Genomic DNA, 20,557 nt, shown 5'->3' with positions numbered 1-20,557 from the left:
TAAGTGAATGAGAATCTTCATTTCCTCCTGATATCAATGGGTTTATTGCTTAATGCTAATTCAGTACCTATAGTAGTAGTTTGCAAAACCTACTGTGCAACAGAGGAACCTAGGGAGCATGTTAAAAATTCAGCTTCCTGAGCCTTATCCCTAGAGGTCTCCATGCATGCACTTGTTTGTACCGCATAATGAGATTCACTAGGAGAGGGGGATTCACTCGTTTGAAGAAGTATATTAAAGCTCAAACAATGCCCATAATACATTTTTTAAAATAAATCACCATTGCTCTTATTTTAATGTATGTGTGTGTGTTTTTCCCAGTACTCCTGGTCTGTGGGGCCCAACTTAATATTTTGGCGAGGTGTGGTTGCTAAAACATTGGGACCTAAAATTGTATACCATGAACAGGACACAAGCATGAATGGAAACTGCCAGGATTAGCATGAGGTCTTCAGAGGCCAGCTGAAGTTTAAATGAGTAACATTTTCAGACATTTAATTAGATCCTGAGCCGAGAAAACTTGTTAACAGCAAGTAGGAGGTAAAAACTCCATTGAGTACCTTTAAATTTTTCATAGCATGTAATCATCTTTCATCTGTAATTCTTTAGACACATTCTTAATATTGTAATCTAGATATACAGTAACATTTTATAGATGAAACAAGAGCAGGAAAGTTAAATGAGTTTCCTAAGGATACACAGCTTATTAATAGGTCTCATTCTAAGTAGACCGAGTAGACTTAAACAAGTTAAATCTTTTAATAACCAGTATGTTTCTTGAATGTAAGTCAAAATGTTAACAGTATACTATAACCTAATGATGTTTATGTAATTTCTTTGCTAAAATTACTTCTTGGTCAGCGCTGATGACGGTTCATAGTAAGGGAAGATTTAGTCTAATTCAAGAGTTTGGGGGAAAACAGGCAATTTAGTACCTTGGTCTCTTAGTGGTGAAGATTGTGATATCTAAAATAAGATTTACTTCTTTTTCTTCCTTGTGTTATTAGGATTTCCAGCAGAGCGTTACCGTGGTCCTCTTTCAAGATGAGAATACATTAGTCTCAGCGGGAGCCGTGGATGGGTAAGAGTCTTTATTTCTTGGCTCTTTTGATAAGGTCTCTTGTGAACTGTGAGGGGGAACTCACCTAGTCCTGTTGTAATTGAATGTATGCTTTTAACTTTCAACATAGTGAATACCCAGCTGAGAAGAGGACCTGCAGATCACATTGGAAAATAGTTAGGCTGCTTGCTCAAATAAATTAATGAGATAACACATATGTCACACATAGCACATTGTCAAGCACATATGAGCAGTGTTGGCTGTTCCTGTTATAGAGAAACTGGATGGGTAGCTTGCTTGTCTGTGCAGTATAATTTAGTCAGTAACTCTTATTTTGAGGAGTAAAATTTCTGCTATCTTGGATTTTATCTTCTCAGGTTTAGTAATAACCTGAAAGAAGGGATTTGATTCTGGGTATGTAATTGGCATTTCTAGGAGTACTCTCACTAGATTGATAGTAAAGCCTAATGACTTTCAATTCACATACCTACCATCACGGGTCTGAATTTTTTACTTCAGATAATTTTATGGCCCTTCTTGATTGGTTGCTTTGTTAGAATATAAGTTACTTGAGTATAGGGACTCTTTCTTTTTTAAACAATCTTCTTTGCCCCTTATTTGCTCATTATATCTCCCAAGACATCCTTCCCTTCAAAAAACATAATTTTAAAAGATGATGACTTAACAAAATAGGATTTGCATTATGTCCGCTGGACACAAACTCTTCTGTAGACCAAATTCTGAGGTACACATGCCGTGTTGACTAAAGGTCAACACGGTCATTAGCTGTGCTTGTGAATGGCTGTGTGAGCTTGCTCTTTTTGTTTCCAGGGATACTACCCTGCTACACCAACCTGTGTTTTCAAGTCACCCACAGACTAGGTATAGAGAATTAAGACAATTCTCCCAATAGATGAAATGAAAAAATACCTTGTTTCACATGAAAATTTTAGATTAATTAAGGAGTTACATAGAGAGATACAACCATTTGGACAGAGCTTATTACTTAACGCTGCCAAAGGTTGCATACAGAGTGTTAAAACTTTAGGAAGTGTTTTTAACTACAAACAATGAAACAATGACCGTCAGCACCCAACCTTTGTCTTCCTTTTCCGCTCCCTTGAAGTTTGTAAACTCAAGGTAACCATCACTGGGTCAGATCACATCTGTTTCCGTTCTGCCAGATTGAAAGCCTGACATTGGAGACAAGAGCATGAGACCGTTCAATCTGTTTGTCAGTGAGATATCCTCACTGTACTTGATCCGTGTGCCAGAGGAGTTAGATTAAAAGTTATTTCATGTTCAGTATAGTTGAAGCTGTTGGGGTTGGAGAAGGACTACAAAATTACTATTGCCTCACCTTGCTTTTTAGGGTAATTAAAGTATGGGATTTACGTAAGAATTACTCTACTTATCGACAAGAACCCATAGCATCCAAGTCTTTCCTGTACCCAGGTAGCAGCACTCGAAAACTAGGTAAGCCTTTTCATGAATGTAAGTTTTTATTGTTATAAAGTAAATATCAAGCTGGCTTTCAGCAACACAGACTTGAGAAACTCTAATATGTGGTTGTATCTTTTTGAAGTTCAGAAAAATAAAGACAAGAATACTTTTGGTTTGTATATATTTTGTAGAAGAATTTTGATGATTCTCCTGTGGAATGAACTTTTGACCTCAGCATTTTTACTTCATTTCTACTCACGATTACCAGAACACAGTAACTAACTCAAGTTTCCTTTGTACAGGATACTCAAGTCTGATTTTGGATTCTACTGGCTCTATTTTATTTGCCAACTGCACAGATGACAACATCTACATGTTCAATATGACTGGATTAAAAACTTCTCCAGGTAGGATCTTAGTCATTCAAATTCCTACCCAGAAACTAATACAGACTTTTTTGTTAGTGATAATTTTAAGACATAAGAGATTTTTAGGGTCTTTGGTTATGTTTTCCCTACAAGAAAATAGAAGAAGAATCTGATATTTAAAGCTAATAAATGACATTTTTTAAAAGAAACCAAAGTGTCTCAGGCATACTCGAGGGTTATTGGGGTTACATAATTTCAAGAACATTCTTAATTAAGCAGGCTACATAATAGTAACCTGGTTCTTCCTATAGACTTTGAATTCTATAACTAATATCCCGATCTGCCCAGTTCCCACTAAAGTAAGATGTGCTGATATACAAATCTTAAAATAGTATGGAACTTAGCAGGGCTCTTACAGAAGTTTCCAAAGACGGCCCTCAGGTCATTATTAGGACTTGGTATCTGTGGCAACATCACAATTGGCATTTCCAATGCCCTGAAATAGGTCTGGTGTTGTCTAAATAAGAACAAAAGGAAAGGAAAGAGGTTTTATAACTTACTTTGCTATTTTCCTGAATGGAATCAGAACTTAGACAACTACTACTCTAGTTATCATTTGTTACAGTGTGGCACTAAAAAGAACCTTGAGTTCCATTTGTCCCTCTGCTATCAAACAGATATGCCCAAGGCCACTTCACTAATGATTTAGCAACCTTTTTCCTGTGTTCCTAAAGTAATTTAATTGGCTTTCATAGATAGATACAGTACTTTAATTGGCTTTCATAGATAGATAGATGGTAGATATAACATTTCTTAAAGACTGAATTACAGACAGACATGTATATATGGGACATATCTGGTAATTGCTTGTCTTTTTCAAAAAAGGTGCTGGGCTTAATACTTGATCTCCCATACTTTTAATTCACAATATTTCATTATATTAAGTGATGTTCATGAAACATTTAAAGAGCCCAAATCATCAAAGGGAAGTTAAATTGAGCCTGATATAATTTTAGAAGGATTTTTTGCATGGTTTTAACATTAATAGTATACCCTACTTTATGCTAGCTTTTTTACACCAGCAGAGGGCAATAAATACATATAGGTTTAGTGGAAAATTTGGTTTATAGTTTAAAGCTGAGAAAGATGAAGAGTTATAGTTTTCAAGTTATATTACGAATAAAGGAGACTGTTTATTTTGTGCGGATTTATTTCTTGTCAAAAAGGAAGAAATTTTTCTCTACCCTTCTGGATTCCTCTGGCTAACCTAAGAATTTAATTGACATGTCACAGATAGAGAAAATTCAATTTAATTTTATACATGCAGGGGTTCCACAAGAGTATTAAAAGGGCAACAGCAAATCAAGCAGTTGAGCTTATATGCCATCTTGAGCTAATGAGAAGAGGATAGTGGTTTGGAACTTCAAAGAGGAGGAAGGCATTTTACATAGAGATGGAAAGGCAAATGTTTGGTGAACAAATGTTTACTGGGCTGTACAGAGACAGTGGGACACAGCAAACTAATCTCTTGTCTTTTCCTACCACCTGTGTTCTTTATAGATACCTCTGGTGATAACTCTATTACGGGAACAGGCCCTTTATCTAAATTTTTAGGCTGTTATGGGGGAGGTAACAAGAAAAACTTCCTGAGCCTTCTGTTTCTTAAAAATAAAAAGCGTAGGCCTGACTTGTGGTGGCTCAGTGGATAAAGCATCGACCTGGAAACACTGAGGTCTCCAGTTCGAATCCCTGGGCTTGCCTGGTCAAGGCACATATGGGAGTTGTTGCTTCCTGCTCCTCCCTCTTCCTCCCTCCCTCTCTCTCTCTCTCTCTCTCTCTCTCTCTCTCCTCTCTAAAATGAATAAATAAAAAATATTTAAAAAAATAATAATAATCAGCGTAAATTAGTTCTTATGCCAAAGAAACACATTTGGGGTAGCAAATTTTGCTCTCCTACAGTTCTGCCTCCAAGAAGTTTCACAGTTCAGAAGTGGAGTTGAAACACTGTTACATCAAACTGAACCAGTCTCTTAGTCCTGACAATTGATTAGTCTAGTTAAATTCATTTCAGGAGGCAAAGATTTATGTGGTCTCCCAAATTAGGCCTATACTGTATAAGCAAGAATATAGGTATTTAATAAGAGGCATTTCTATGGAAATGAGCAAATTATAAACCAGTTTCTGAGCCTTGGGAGCAGCCAGTCGAGAAGATTTCTACATGTCAGGGTTGAAACTTCTTTTGCAGTTTGAAATGTCTGATGATATCATCAGGTGTTAAGATAAACTTTCTGAGTGGCTTACACAACAGGCATAAAAATTGTCTAAACATGGACTATTGTGATCTGTTTTAAGTTTTTATCAAGTTGTTCAGCTTGAAACAAAATGTTTTTTCTCTAAAATCACCCTCATTTTTATCCAAGATACCTAAGTTATAACTAATTGAAAAATAAATCTAGTTCTAATAAACTTGGCCTGATTATTTACATAAATGCATCAAGAATAGCAATTGACCATATAAGCTCTTTTAAATTTGCTTTACTGGAACTTATCATAAGGAATCTCCAGATTGAACTTTTAATAGCCTCTCAAAGCTAACTTGCTATCAGACTTCTCCTGTAATAAATACCTTTAGCTTTGGGTTAATTCCTCTCTTCTTGAGCTCCCCAAAACATTGAGTTTCCTATGCCTGCCAGGAAGTAACCTTCGTTGCTTACCTGAACCCTGTAAGCAAGGTACCAGGCAGATTTTTTTCCAAAAGGGCTTTATTGGCTTTCATAAAGTCAATCTTAGTTCCTTAAAGCTATCTGGTTATATTTGAGTTTATATATGTCTCTCTCAAACATGACATTCCAGTCAAAGCCTTGGTAATATAGCCTGTGTTTCCAGTTGTGTCCTGTTAAAAGAGAACAGATTCTTAATGAACTTATGTAAATACCTGTATTGCATAGAAATGAGAATATTCCCTAAGACTTTACAGACTAGAGGGATCAGGTAGGAAGAAAAGATAAATGTTTCAATTCTACTTGGAAAGGTGTAATTTACCAAATTGCTGTGGGTCATAAGGTAGCCCAGGAGAGGAAATATTCTTATATCTAGAAAACAAGAGATTAAAGAACCAATATTTCAAATAAAAGGTCATAAAAGTTATAATCTTTATTCATTTAGTTCTGTGTAATTAAGTCTTGTAGATCTTGATCTTTTGTTAGCAATTTTATGAAGCCATCAATTTCTCTATTAGAGTTCTACAAATTCTTACCCAGTTCAGTAGTATGATCTGAAAGTTATTAGAAACCTGTTATTCCAAAGTACTTTTCATGATCTCTTTGAAGATGAATCATATTTGCAGAAGCATCAGAATAAAACAGTAACTGTCTGTGAATGACAAAAGGCTTATAATGCCATGGTTAAAGATCCGATTACCATGCAATTGACAGGGAAGTTTGATTTTTGCTATGGCACACATTTTAAGATAGGGTGTACAATTGTGACAGATAATATCACCAAGACATTGTTTTAAGAATTGCATATAATTTTTAGAGCACTTATTATGTTAACATTCACCCCTGTGATAGAACTTAAGAAGGCTTATCACTACTTATTTGACAGTGTTTCCCATGTAATTTTACATGCCAGATAAGCCTAGTTAAATAACTCTTTTTATAAAAAAAGAAAAAATTCTTTGAAATGTTTTTTAAAAAATTACAATTAGTTGAAGTCAAAAAGACTTCATTTAGAATTTGATTATGGGAAGTTTGTCAAAACTGTTGAAAGTTTTTAAAATAAATAGGATCATAGGTCACTGTGAAACAATATTTAGTTAACTATTTAACCATGATGACCATGATGGTAGTTAAAGATTTTGTAGGCAAATTTAGAAAGTTAAAACTTGTAAGTAAAACTTAGCTCTTGTCATCAAAGGCCCGATAAAAACAACATAGATAAAACCTAAAATCTCTGCTTTTTATTTAGATTATTCAAAAGTAATGGAAACCTATTCATAATCTCTTTATCAAGAGCAAATCATAAGTCTAATAGATCTTTGTTCTTTTAACAGAGAGAAAACCAACTTCTAATTTTGCATCAGTTTACTTTTGATGCTAAGATTCATTTACTTAATTAAATTTATCTCAATGTTAGCCAGCTTGTCCATACATAAAGCTTTTAAGTTCCTTTCTCACAAACCTTCTATGACTTCCTTTTTTTATATTCAGATTTTGTCTATGCTTTCTCTCTCTTTTTTTTTAAATTGCTCTTTAGGACAAAATAAGCTTTCCCTTAGCAAAATACATTTCCATTTCTTAATATTGTGTTTTTGTTTTTTAACTGAAAACACAAAATTTTTTTTTTTTTTTGCATAATAGGATGTTTCCCTTATTTTAATAGTTTTAACTACATGTACAAATTAGAATTTTTAACCCTTAGAAACCTAAAATTTCTAGTGAAAACTAAGTAAGCAATTGTGGACTCTGTTATTCCAGTTGTTTTTTTTAATTGGCAAACTATGAATGCATTTTATAATTTCTGGAAAAATGTTTGTTTACAGTGCAATCTTTTAGTAAAGCACAAACAAGTTACTAACAGACCCAAACATAATGGGTCTACAATATGTGTATCTCCAATGATTCATATGCTGCTTAACTTCACAGTGAAAGTTTAATGCAGAGTATTTGATATGTAGGGTTTTTTTTTAAAGCTATAACTAGAAAATTTTTTTCCAGTTTTATTCTAGCAAAAGGAAGGGGTTTCAGTGAGCGCTGATGGCAAGCTGTCAGTACCTTAATGATTCTTTCTGTTGTTAAAAGATTGGAGTGAAATTGTTTTTTCCTGTGTGAATGTATTCTTAAATTCTCCAATAAGAATTTTTTTTTCTCTAGTAATGTTCTGATGCTGGAGACTTCAAATTTCGTTTGCTTAGGACAGACATACCTACCTATTGAGCTCATTATGCTAGATTGGATTACTTGGCCTTTCACTATGTATATAGTGAGAAGTCTAAACCTAAAAGCTAAACCTAACCTAGTTGGAGTATCTTACATATGAACATATAGTTTACCCACTAGCTACTTCTGCTGTTTAGCCTATTTTAAGTGCTGAGTTAAAAAGATTTCTTCATCCAAGATAAGCTATCCATAAATCTATAAACTCTTTTTACTGGTTTTTACCTATTTGGCAACAAATGTTAGAAGATCCTACTCTTCGTAGCACTATGATGTCTAGTGAAGAAAGAATAAAATACAAAATTTATCCTCAAGAGAAGAGAAATAAAGATTGGTGTTCTATGCAGTGGAAAAAGCCATACTCTGAGGTAGGAAGAGAGTGTCTTATCAAGGTACTTTACTGAAAAATTGGACATGGGTTCTATTTTGTCCTTTAAGGATATTTTTTCATTACTGTAGTCAGCTCCATACCAGGTATTTGGGTTTAGATCATGAGATTGGATCTAATATGATATTCTTTATATAATTTCCTTTGTTTTCTGGCAATGTCCAGTTCCCTTTTATTTGATGAATGTAACTTGACCATCTGCTTCAATAGTTAATACATTGATTTGTTTTCCCTCTGGCAGTGGCTGTCTTCAATGGACATCAGAACTCTACCTTTTATATTAAATCCAGTCTTAGTCCAGATGACCAGTTTTTAGTCAGTGGCTCAAGTGATGAAGCTGCCTATATCTGGAAGGTAAGTTGCCAAATTTTCCCCACAAACATGAGACTAAAGTATTTTTGCAAATATTTTTTTCTTCCATGATGAGGTAAGTTTAGTGTAAACACATGCTTTTACCTTTTTGTACATCAAATGTTCAATAAAAGTTGTGTATTGCTTTAAATATAAACAAAACTTGGCAAAATATATCACACTTTCATGACTAGAGCTCAGAAATTGACAATCTGTATCCAGCAAGAGTCACAGATTACAAAGAAATTAAGAATTAGTTTATCAGTTTTGTATATATTTAATGGCATTATTTAAATTTTTTTTATTTTACAATTTCTCATTCTCGCTATACATATATATGTGTATATATTTTTAAATAAACAATTCTAAAGTGATTATTGTACGCTAAGAAATTTAAAGCTGTCCATTTGAAAATCAGTGGAGAAAACTGACCACTGAAAAATGGCCCTCAAGCCTGACCAAGTGGTGGCGCAGTGGATATAGCGTCGGACTGGGATGCGGAAGGACCCAGGTTCGAGACCCCGAGGTCGCCAGCTTGAGCGTGGGCTCATCTGGCTTGAGCAAAGAGCTCACCAGCTTGGACCCAAGGTCACTGGCTCCAGCAGGGGGTTACTTGGTCTGCTGAAGGCCCGCGGTCAAGGCACATGTGAGAAAGCAATCAATGAACAACTAAGAAGTCGCAACGCGCAACGAGAAACTGATGATTGATGCTTCTCATCTCTCTCTGTTCCTGTCTGTCTGTCCCTGTCTATCTCTGCCTCTGTAAAAAAAAAAAAAAAATGGCTCTCAGAATAATTATAATGTAAATGTCTTGGAGTTCAAGAGAGATGAATATTGAGGCATTGTTTTCCTAGGGCTAGAAATTAACTATCTCCTAGGTCACCCTGTAATTTCATAAATGTCCTTGATATTGGTGAATTGAATGGTCAGAGTTTACACTCTGGATTGTAGACTCAGAATGTCTGAAACTTTATAGTCCCATAGAGTCCATATTATCAAATCCCTTCTTGGGAGAAATTATGTCTTTTTTTGTCCTGCCATCCTCTAGGAAGTCCCATCTTTAATGTTTGTTGTCTTAGAACAAGGGTAGAAACTATCAGGAATAAAGCAGAATTCTTCAGCTAATTCCATATGGTTCTGGAAGAAGTACTAAAGATTTCTCTGTATACCTAAAGTTGCAAAAATGCAATGCTTCCTTATTAAAAGCTTTTAGTAACAATATCCTAGATGATCACAAGGTGGAGGTATTGTTCTAGCCAAGATGCTTTTACTACAATATATTTCTTTTATTTGTTTTGTTTTTAAATGAAAATTTGCTTATAAAACATATAGTTGAGACCCATTTTGTGATAAAAGTTTTCACCTAACTGGTTCATCCTCATCCTGCTAGTTTTGCTTGTGGACTATATAGCACCCTAGAAAGCACCCCAGGTGCTTTCTAAAATTGAATTAGCCTAGAAAGGTGGCTCTGTTTCTCTTTTTCATTAAAGCACCCAGGAGTGAGCACAGCTTCATTGGGCTCATGCCATAGGCACTTCTAGACACTTAGCTGGAGGGGGGGAGGGGGGGTCAGCTAGCTTCTTGTCTAAATCTTCTGACTTGAGCTTTAAACTTCAATAATACATGTCAGTATTACTGCTTCCATCTTATATTTTACATTTTGAGTTTCAAATTTGGTCTTAGGCTTCTTATTTTACTATCTTCTGGTTTTCCTGTTCTTGCCTCACTATCTTACCTACATTCCTTTCTCTAACTTTGGCTTTCAACTTAGCAGGATGATCTTTCTTTTTCTTTTTTTCTTTCTTTTTGTTAAGTTTATTGGGGTAACATTGGTTAATAGGATCATATAGATTTCAAGTGTATATTTCTATGATACATGATCTGTATACTGCATTGTGTGCCACCATCTTCCATCACCGTATATCTGGCCCCTTTATCCCTCCCCCCTTCCCCCTGGTAAACACCACACTGTTGTCTGTCTATGCCTTTCAGTTTTATATTTCACATATGGGTGAAATCATATACTTAGCTTTTTCTGACTGACTTTTATTTTACTTAGGAGGATTTCATTCCTGCCAAAGTCTGTATCTATTTAACTTTGTTATTTTTTTATTCTTCATTGATTTGTGAGGTGAGCAGAAGCATCAACTCGTTGCTGCACTTAGTTGTTCTACCTAGTTATGTACTCACTGATGCCTTGTGTGTGTCCTACGTGGGGATTGAACCAGCAACCTTGGTGAGCTGTATTGATGTGTTATCCACTGAGCCACCTGGCCAGGAAGTTTCTTCTTAAAAGAAAACAATTCAGACAACACACCAAGAAGCATAATAAAGGATTGTCTAAAAAAAATACTATGCCCTGATCATTTTTAAAAATCATTTAAAGTCAGTTTCTTAATTATATACATAATTAAGATATAGATACAGTTTTATTGCCAACCATCTTTGCTAGTACAAAGACCTTTTTTGTTTAAGGGAATGAGGGTTGAGGGATACTCCCTCACTTCAAAGACATGCAGTAAAGATACCTGGCTGTTGTTAGTAACCCGTTTTCAGATATCTAATGGCTATCACATTCGGGTGACCCTTTCTGAATTCCTAGTCTGGGACACGTTAGTGCTGAATGACGTGGGTCAGACATGATGTTCTCCTGCCTGTCTACACATAACTCGGTGTGCAGACTCTGATATTTGAGATCCTGGCAAGCTTACTGCTCCTAAAATTGAATTAGCCTAGAAAGGTAGCTCAGTTTCTCTTTTCCATTAAAACAAAGGGTTTGGGGTTTAAAAAACAAACTTCACACAAGCAGAATATTCAGCCTGGTAGATTGACTTATTAACTGCTACATTTCCAAGAAGTCAGAATTCTTTCAAGTGTTTGTATTTTTCCTATATTATAAGGTCCATGGGCATAAGAAGGCAGAGTAAAAGAAAGGAGTTTTAGATCTTGAGCCATAAGAGAATGGCCTTTTAATGTTTACCTTACCACTGCCCACCACAGGGGTTTTGTAACATAAACTCGCTAGTACTGACATCTAAGACTTAAAAATAAAAAGGTTTAATATTACATATTTTTTCTTTTTAATTTCCTATCCCTTGTCCCACCCTCACCCCTATTTCCTCCTTTCCTGGTTCATTTCTGATGCCACACCTGGATAGTATTGAAGCGGTTATAAATAAACTGATTTGGCACCATCGTTCTCCCGCTGACTGGCAAAAACATTGAGCCTGACACTTTAGGAAGTGTAAATGGTCTCATGGCAGAAATAAAGATTATATTTGGTTTTTCACTGGGCAGAGTAACATTTTTTAATTTTTTTTTAGAGACAGAGAGCCAGAGGGAGGGATAGATAGGGACAGATGGACAGGAATGGAGAGAAATGAGAAGCATCAATCATTAGTTTTTCATTGCTACATCTTAGTTGTTCATTGATTGCTTTCTCATATGTTCTTTGACCGCGGGCCTTCAGCAGACCGAGTACCCCTTGCTTGAGCCAGTGACCTTTGGTCCAAGCTGGTGAGCTCTGCTCAAACCAGATGAGCCCGCGCTCAAGCTGGCCACCTCGGGGTCTCAAACCTGGGTCCTCCGCATCCCAGTCCCACGCTCTATCCACTGCGCCACCACCTGGCCAGGCCAGAGTAAGATTTTTTGAGAAAAGGTGCTGATCTTTTTTGCGTGTTTTAAAAATATAAAATGTTTTATGAAGTCTGTAGGTTAGAGCCAGTTACTACTAGAGGTAGAATCATGGTTCTGGAGTTTAACTTTGGGATTCTTATGCCTTGGATTAAAGTCTTTCAGACAATTGGAATATGTAAGAGAAGACAGCTCTCTGTGTTTGACCATCCCAGAATGCATAGACTTAAATGTGTCATGGACTTAATAGTCTCCTCTACTTTCTTAAAAGTGGGGTGGAGGGCTTTTAAAAAATCATGTAATGATGGTAATGTTTTTATAATTATGAAGTGACTGTCAATAAAAATGTATTTAAATAGAAATGAAGGATTTAAAAGCCACCTGAGTTTCATTAGAGGAAGCTGGTCTCCCTTGAAGCAGTCACCAAGTGCACTGCGCCATGCCGGGATAGCCCGACCTGTATTCACACTTTCCGGACGTTAGTTCTCACTTCGCGGTACTGCCCCTTCCTCCGTTTCCCAGGGATCACGGGACCCAGGAGAACCTCTGTGTGCACGTGGAGATGAACGTAAATTTCCTCACATACCCTCCACTTTTTTTTATTTAGATAGAATTCATATACTATAATCATCATTTTAGTCATTTTAATGTGTACATTTCAGTGATTTTTTTTTTAGTATAATCATAATATTATGCACCTGTCACCACCATCTCATCATTTTTATAACTCAAGAAAGAAACTCCATACCCTTTAAAACTCACTCTCCATTCCCTCCTGCTTCTGGGAACCACTAACCTGTGTTTTGTTTTTATGGATTTGCTTATTCTGTACATTTTGTATAAATAGAATCATACAATATGTGATATTTTATGTCTGAGTTCTTTCACTTAACATGTTTTTAAGATTTGTTGTTTTATTGCATATGTCAGCACTTCATTCCTTTTCATGGCTGAATATTCCATTGTATAAATAGTACATATTTTGTTTATCCATTCATCAGTTAGTGGACATTGGAATTATTCCACTCTTTGGCTTTATGAATAAAAACTACTATGAACATTCATGTACAAGTTTTTGTTTGAATATAATTTCCATTCTTGCGGGAGAATATACCTAAGAGTAGACTTGCTGGCTCATGTAGTTATTAATTCTGTGTTTAACATTCTGGAGGGATGTTTCCTTCACTTGTAAATGCTGTGTAAAGTGCCTGGTCCATGGTAATTATTCAACAAATACAGACTTTTATTGTGATTATTCCTACCTTATTATCAAATTGTAAAAAAGGTTTTTCAATGGGTCTGTCCTTTGTTTTTCCTCTCAGATCCTATAGATAAATGTAGTAATATATGTACATTTTACTGGTAGCAGTTTGGTTTCTCTTGAAGTTTATTTTGATGTTTGAGTACACATTTAGGTTTTCCTAGGTATTGTAATGCCTGGGAAACTGAGGAAGGGGCAGTATTGTGAAATGAAAAGCTAGAAGCAACAAGCAGAGTAAACCAGTGGAGTAGAATAATGTCTTTCTACCAGGGAGGGTCAAGAGGATATGAGGATTTCCGTTTCCTTTTAACTTGCTGCTACCAGACCTGGGTGGGTCTTGGGTGATTAGAAGCTTGATGGGCTGGGGCCCATTAGTAGAGGAGGAAGGAGAATGTGGCTATTGAGATAGTTAAAGACTATCTTGGGAGTCTTTTTAAAAATATGCTAACTCGTAGAAGAATAAGTTATTGTTCTCTGTGGCATTGTAGGAGTAAGTGAAATCCTTTTAGATAGTACTCAGAGAAAGCTTCCTTTCTGTTAAACTTTAATTCACACAGCAAGGCAAATTAGGCTCTGTTCTTTGTCTTCTTTTGCTTTTTAAATCATATATGTGCCAATTAAACCATGAGAGGAGTAGGAATAAGTTGGATAACTTAATGATTCAGTGTGTCAAATCTCTTAACTACAATCTGAGGAATCTATTAAGTTTACTTAGTCATACAAATATTCTTATCAGAGTCACCTCCACTTTCTTTATATAAATGAGCAATGATTCAGAGCCTCAGGAAAATGAAGAGAATAATTTCTTTTTTAAACACACGTGCTAATAATAGTTATGAGAGTTTGTACTCCATGTTAAGCTGATTAATTCCCATGACCTTTGAAAGAGATTGACAGCCCTTCCATCAGATAGCTGTCAAATGCATATTACTAGTGGCATCCAGAGAGGGGGGAAATACGGTTCTTGGCCACACGCATAGTACTTCACAAAGTGGAGCCTTCTTTTTTATGCATTAAAATGTGGCAAAAGTTACATGAAAATTCAAGGTTTCTTTAAGCAGATTAACTGAAATAAAATTTTAGAGGAATTTTTCTTCCAAAAAAGATATCAAAGTGCCATGTAAAATATAGTTTACATCCTTCAAAATGAAGGGTTATAACTTTGGACTTTGGTAAAAGTCAGTGAGTCTTCTTTTAGAAGAAAGGCTATCCTCTTGTCCCAACAATGCCAACAGCCACTGCTGTCTAGAAACTATCTGAAATGTCTAGGCTCTGTAAAAACAGGATTGTGCTTGAAGTGCACTACCTAGCAGATGAACCTCATCCTTGCATCAAGTTAAGAGCGGAGAGGAGAGAGACAGCACCAGTCTTGAATTTTAGTCAAAATATGTGTAGCTAGATAGCTCTGGTTTGAAATAAGACTTATCCTAGTATCTAAGCTTTTTATTAACTTATTTTGGCTATTTTCATTCTGTTTCCTCAGATCAATGACAAAAATACTTTTATTGCCATTGAGTTTTTTCTTAGCTCTAACTAGGCATGCCTAGGGGCCTTTGGTAACAACCCCAAAGATCTCTAAGGCACAAATATGAAGAGATGCAAAGCCTTTATTTTGGGAAACTAACACTGCTTTGCTGATTGTTTGTTTCTTTTTCATGGTGCACTAGGTGTCCACACCCTGGCATCCTCCAACTGTGCTTCAGGGTCATTCTCAAGAAGTCACCTCTGTGTGCTGGTGTCCATCAGACTTCACAAAGGTTTGTAAACAATCTATACTTGGCTTAAAAAGTTGATCGTAGATTTGTAGGTTTTCTCAAGGATTGTTTCAGAGTTATATAGACTTTGCTTAAATAGACATTTAAAAGAGGCCTTCCAGGATTGGCATATATCACACATATTCTACTTCTCTCTACTAGTAGAGATAATGTATCATGTGCTAAGGAATAAGGATAGATTTCTTGGTTCCCTAGAGTCATTCCTTTCCTAAACCTAGAATTAAGTTTTTAATGTAATTAAAATTTAATCTTAAAATCTAAGGTAAGGACTTGTCTTTTTAACTTTTCTACATATTGTAAATGTGACATCTTGATTGTTCCTCACAGTCCAGCTTATATTTGCACATACTTTAAAAAATGGTTAGTGTGGTTACACTATTAGGTTATCTGTGACTAAATTACACAGGAAGTAGTTCCAAAATATTTTAGACACTTTGGAAAGAAGAAAATACTCTCGCTTAAAAAAAAAGTCTTAATAGGTGAAAACAAATAAGAAACCTGAAATGTAGAAAGGCCAGAAACATTAAATCTGAAAGGGTTCCATAGGCTACTGGCACAGCTCCACTCACTCTCCTAGCCCTTCTGCCTCTAGTCTTTGGGTTATTCTGGGTTTGTAGGAAATCCCAATTATGTGGATATCTCCTCTTTCTCATTTTGACATTTTGAGGGGTTTTTTGCCTATTGTTTCCATCTGTTTCATTATCTTCCAGAAACTTCTCATGGTTTGGTCTACTCCTGGCATCCCTGCTGTCCCTGTTTTAACTATTTCTGTGATCAGCTTCATGTTAGACCTTTTTTGAAATCATTGTTTTGATTACCAATAATTACATTGACACTACAATAGTGAAATTCTTCCTCTAAGATTTCATGTTTATAGTGAAATATATATATCCTTTTAACATGGAGTTCAGTGTCGTAGAACTTAACTAAGATGTTTTTATAATTATTCAGTTAATTATATCATCTCTTTGCAGCCATCATATGTTGTCCTTATCTCTCTGTGCACAGAAAATATTCAAAGTAAGTGGCAGGGTGGGTGACCAATACTAATCTAAAGACCACCTTTTTAAAAACTTCTTTGAAATAATTTTCCCCCTAGCCTAGAGTTAGGCAGGTAAAATATGTTTGTTTAAAGAAGAAAAAAATCTAGCCTTTCAAATTGGAAAACTTTGATCTACTAGATTTGCTACTCAATTAATGGTGACCTTGAGCAAATATATTATAAGAATTAAATTATCAGACCCATAGTAGGCACCCTATAAATAATTCTGGTTAATAGACGATAGAGTAACTGGGGATTCCAGGCATTTTTTGTTGAGCAGTTAAATATGTGTCTTCTTTTGGCCTCCCAGTAAGGAAAGGAAAAAGCTGCCAGTCTCTTGGGGGCCAAGACTTAAGAGAACGTGTGTTCCTTTTTTTTTTTTTTTTTTTTCTATCTCTTTACTGACTGAAATAGAGAAATTATATAAACACATGCTGGGGAACAGCTCTGGTACCAGTGGCCATTTGCCACAAGCTCTTCAAGCTGGACTTTCTTTGCCATAAAAGGCTTGGGACCAAGATCAGGAATGGTCAGATATTTTTAAAGGGGCAAAGGTTATTTTTAACTTCTTTCAGCCTAGTGAATTTGTTGTTTTCCCAGATTGTTCCTTTACCTATCTGGAAAAAAAATCTCCAAGGATTGATTTCATTTTGCTTGTCATTGCCTACTAGAGTCGTGGACTAAGTCTGATCTTGGAAATGATCCCATTACTTCAGCAATAAGCCAGAATATATAGGATTCAGAAGAACTTCATAGAAATTGAATGTTGGTGGCATAAACTGATCTTTTATGAGAAAGAGAAAACAAAATATTAAATATTTAATAGTTACAAAGAAGGTGATAAAGATAATGGCTCACCCAACTTCTTGAGAATAAAATGAAATGGACCTGGTTTATAATAGAGCTTTAGGTTTATAAGAAATAACTGGTAACAAAAGACATACCAGCAGAATGTATATGAAAAAGAAACTAGAGTTCAATTCTTTGGAAATCTGCAATGATTCCTAAAAGCAAGGAATAGAAATCTACGCTCTTTCAGATGCCATTTTCTATAACCTGTTATATCAAACAAAATAATTTTCCAGTCACAAGCTCTTAAGACATGTCTACTTTTTACTTTGTTGGGAATCTTTGATTAAAACTTACTAACTCCCTTCCTGGTTCTCCTTAGATTGCTACCTGCTCTGATGACAATACACTGAAAATCTGGCGCCTGAATAGAGGCTTAGAGGAGAAATCAGGAGATAAACTCTCCATAGTAGGTTGGGCCTCTCAGAAGAAAAAAGAGGCAAGAGCCGACCTTGGTAAGTATCCCTTATACTTTTCTACAGTTTTTATGGTTTGATTTGTTTGGTTCTGCAGTACAGAGGAAGAAGCTAGACTTGGTGTTGTTTTCATATATTTTTAAAGAAGAGCATCTTCTTGACATTCTTTTCAGTGAATGTTTTCTGAGTACTGCTATGTTTATCATCTATACAAGAAACTTCAATACAGTGGTGGTTTTATTTGTGAAATATCTATTGAACACCTACTGTGTGCTAGGCACTGTTCTAAGATGCTGGGGATTCAGCAGTGAACAGAAGAATCAATCCCAAAGATGTAAATGAAGGTTACATGTTAGAGTGAGAGGCAATAAACGAACTAAACGACTAAAATATGTACTATGTCAAATAATAGCAGTGTTTAGGAAAAAGGAAAGCAGGGAAGGGAGGAGATTGCCAAAGTATGTTGTTAAACTTTTAAATCAGGTACCCAGGGAGCCCTCAATGAAAAGATGACATTTGAGTAAAGAAGGTAAAGTAGTGAGCCATGTGGATATTTTGGCAGACATAACAGCAGATACAAAGGCCCAGAACCAGGAGCAGGCCTGGCATACAGCATGGGCAAAAGTAGTTTTACAGCTGTGAGTACACAAAACAGTTTACTCTTGTATTATTATTTCTTCTTTTTTTTTTTTGTATTTTTCTGAAGCTGGAAACGGGGAGAGACAGTCAGACAGACTCCCGCATGCGCCCAACCGGGATCCACCCGGCACGCCCACCAGGGGGCGATGCTCTGCCCCTCTGGGGGTGTCGCTCTGCCGCGACCAGAGCCACTCTAGCGCCTGGGGCAGAGGCCAAGGAGCCATCCCCAGCACCCGGGCCATCTTTGCTCCAATGGAGCCTTGGCTGCGGGAGGGGAAGAGAGAGACAGAGAGGAAGGAGGGGGTGGGAGTGGAGAAGCAAATGGGCGCTTCTCCTATGTGCCCTGGCCGGGAATCGAACCCGGGTCCCCTGCACGCCAGGCCGACGCTCTACCGCTGAGCCAACCGGCCAGGGCCTATTTCTTAATTATTGTATTATTTGCCATGTGAACAGCTGTAAACATACTTGTGCCTCACCCTGTATTCAAGCACCATAAATGTATCCACTTAAAGTATACATACAGTTTATTGGTCTTTAATATATTCAGAGTTGGGCAGTCATTGACATAATCTAATTCTAGAGTATTTTCAACACCTAAATGAGGGTCCAATTTCCCCATATCCTTACTAACATATAGCCATCTTTGTGAATTTGAAGTGGTATCCCATTGTACCTTTTTTGGGGGTATTTTTCCAAAGTGAGAAGGGGGTGGTAGAGGCAGACAGACTCCCATATGCACCCGACCAGGACCCACCCAGCATGCCCACCAGGGGGCGATGCTCTGCAATCTGAGCCATTCTAGCACCTGAGGCAGAGGCCGTGTCTCCGTCCTCAGCACCCAGGCCAACCTTGCTCCAATGGAGCCTTGGCTGCGGGGGGTGGGGGGGTCAGAGAGAAAGGAGAGGGGGAAGGGTGGAGAAGCAGATGGGCGCTTCTCCTGTGTGCCCTGTCCGGGAATTGAACCCAAGACTTCCACACTCTGGGCCGACGCTCTACTGCTGAGCCACCCAGCCAGGTCCAATCCCATTGTACTTCTGATTTGTATTTCCCTGATGGCTAATGATGAAGATGAACATCTTTTCATGTGCTTACTGGCTATTTGTATACCTGTACAAATCTTTTGCCCATGTTTTAATTGGGTTATTTGTCATTATTGTTGAGTCATAAGCAGTTTTTGTATTTTATAGATGTAAGTTCCTTGTCATATAATGATTTGCAAATACATTTTTCTTCTGTAAGTTTTCATTTCTCTTTCTTAGTGGTGTTCTTTGATAGCAAAATTTTCTAGTTTCAGTGAAGTACAATTTATCTTTTTTTCTTTTCTCATTTGTTTCTGATGCTGTATCTAAGAAACCATTGTCGACTTTATCCCAAGTTCACAAAGATTTACTCCTATGTTTTTCTTCTAGCAAAAAGTTGTTTTATTTTAGGGCTGTTGTTCATTTTGTGTACAGTCTGAGGCAAGGATCCAAATTCATTCTTTTGTATGTAGATATCCAGCTTTTTCTCAGTATCTTTTTTTTTTTTTTTTTCTGAAGCTGGAAACGGGGAGGCAGTCAGACAGACTCCTGCATGCGCCCGACCAGGATCCACCCGGCATGCCCACCAGGGGGTGATGCTCTGCCCATCCGGGGCGTCGCTCTGTCTTGACCAGAGCCACTCCAGCGCCTGGGGCAGAGGCCAAGGAGCCATCCCCAGCGCCCGGGCCATCTTTTTGCTCCAATGGAGCCTTGCCTGCGGGAGGGGAAGAGAGAGACAGAGAGGAAGGAGAAGGGGAGGGGTGGAGAAGCAGATGGGCACCTTTCCTGTGTGCCCTGTTTGGGAATCGAACCCGGGACTTCTGCACGCCAGGCCGACGCTCTACCACTGAGCCACCTGGCCAGGGCCTCTCAGTATCTTTTTTTTTTTTTTTTTTATAAATAAATTTTTATTTTAATGGGGTGACATCAATAAATCAGGGTACATACATTCAAATAAAACATTTCCAGGTTATCTTGTCATTTAGTTATGTTGCATACCCATCACCCAAAGAGAGATCGTCCTCCGCCACCCTCCATCCAGTTCTCTCTGTACCCCTCCCCCTCCCCCTCTCCCTCCTTCCCTCCCCCCACCCCCATAGCCACCACACTCCTGTTCATGCCTCTTAGTCTCGCTTTTATGTCCCACCAATGTATGGAATCCTGCAGTTCCTGTTTTTTTCTGATTCGCTTATTTCACCCCCGCACAATGCTACCAAGACTCCACCATTTCGCTATAAGTGATCCGATGTCACCATTTCTCCTAGCTGAATAATATACCATGGTGTATATGTGCCCCATCTTCTTCATCCAGTCCTCTATTTTTTTTTTTCTTTTTTAATTTAATTTTATTTATTCATTTTAGAGAGAAGCGAGAG

General features: G+C 37.1%; 1 protein-coding gene across 4 annotated transcripts in view; it reads left to right on the top strand.

Annotated features, from left to right (window-relative positions):
- The window catches only part of DTL (denticleless E3 ubiquitin protein ligase homolog), a 52,766-nt gene that overhangs the window by 17,642 nt on the left and 14,567 nt on the right, over positions 1–20,557 (top strand). For all 4 annotated transcript variants that reach the window (XM_066361806.1, XM_066361805.1, XM_066361804.1 and 1 more), the window contains 6 exons: positions 1,008–1,081; positions 2,433–2,536; positions 2,806–2,910; positions 8,438–8,550; positions 15,109–15,198; positions 17,430–17,562. In XM_066361806.1, coding sequence (XP_066217903.1) covers positions 1,008–1,081; positions 2,433–2,536; positions 2,806–2,910; positions 8,438–8,550; positions 15,109–15,198; positions 17,430–17,562 — 619 coding nt within the window. The remainder of the gene's footprint in view (positions 1–1,007; positions 1,082–2,432; positions 2,537–2,805; positions 2,911–8,437; positions 8,551–15,108; positions 15,199–17,429; positions 17,563–20,557) is intronic.

The sequence above is a fragment of the Saccopteryx leptura genome, chromosome 2 (genome assembly GCF_036850995.1).
Source record: "Saccopteryx leptura isolate mSacLep1 chromosome 2, mSacLep1_pri_phased_curated, whole genome shotgun sequence".
Lineage (NCBI taxonomy): Eukaryota > Metazoa > Chordata > Mammalia > Chiroptera > Emballonuridae > Saccopteryx > Saccopteryx leptura.
Note: the sequence above shows the minus strand (reverse complement) of the source record. Positions and strands in the feature narration are given on the sequence as shown.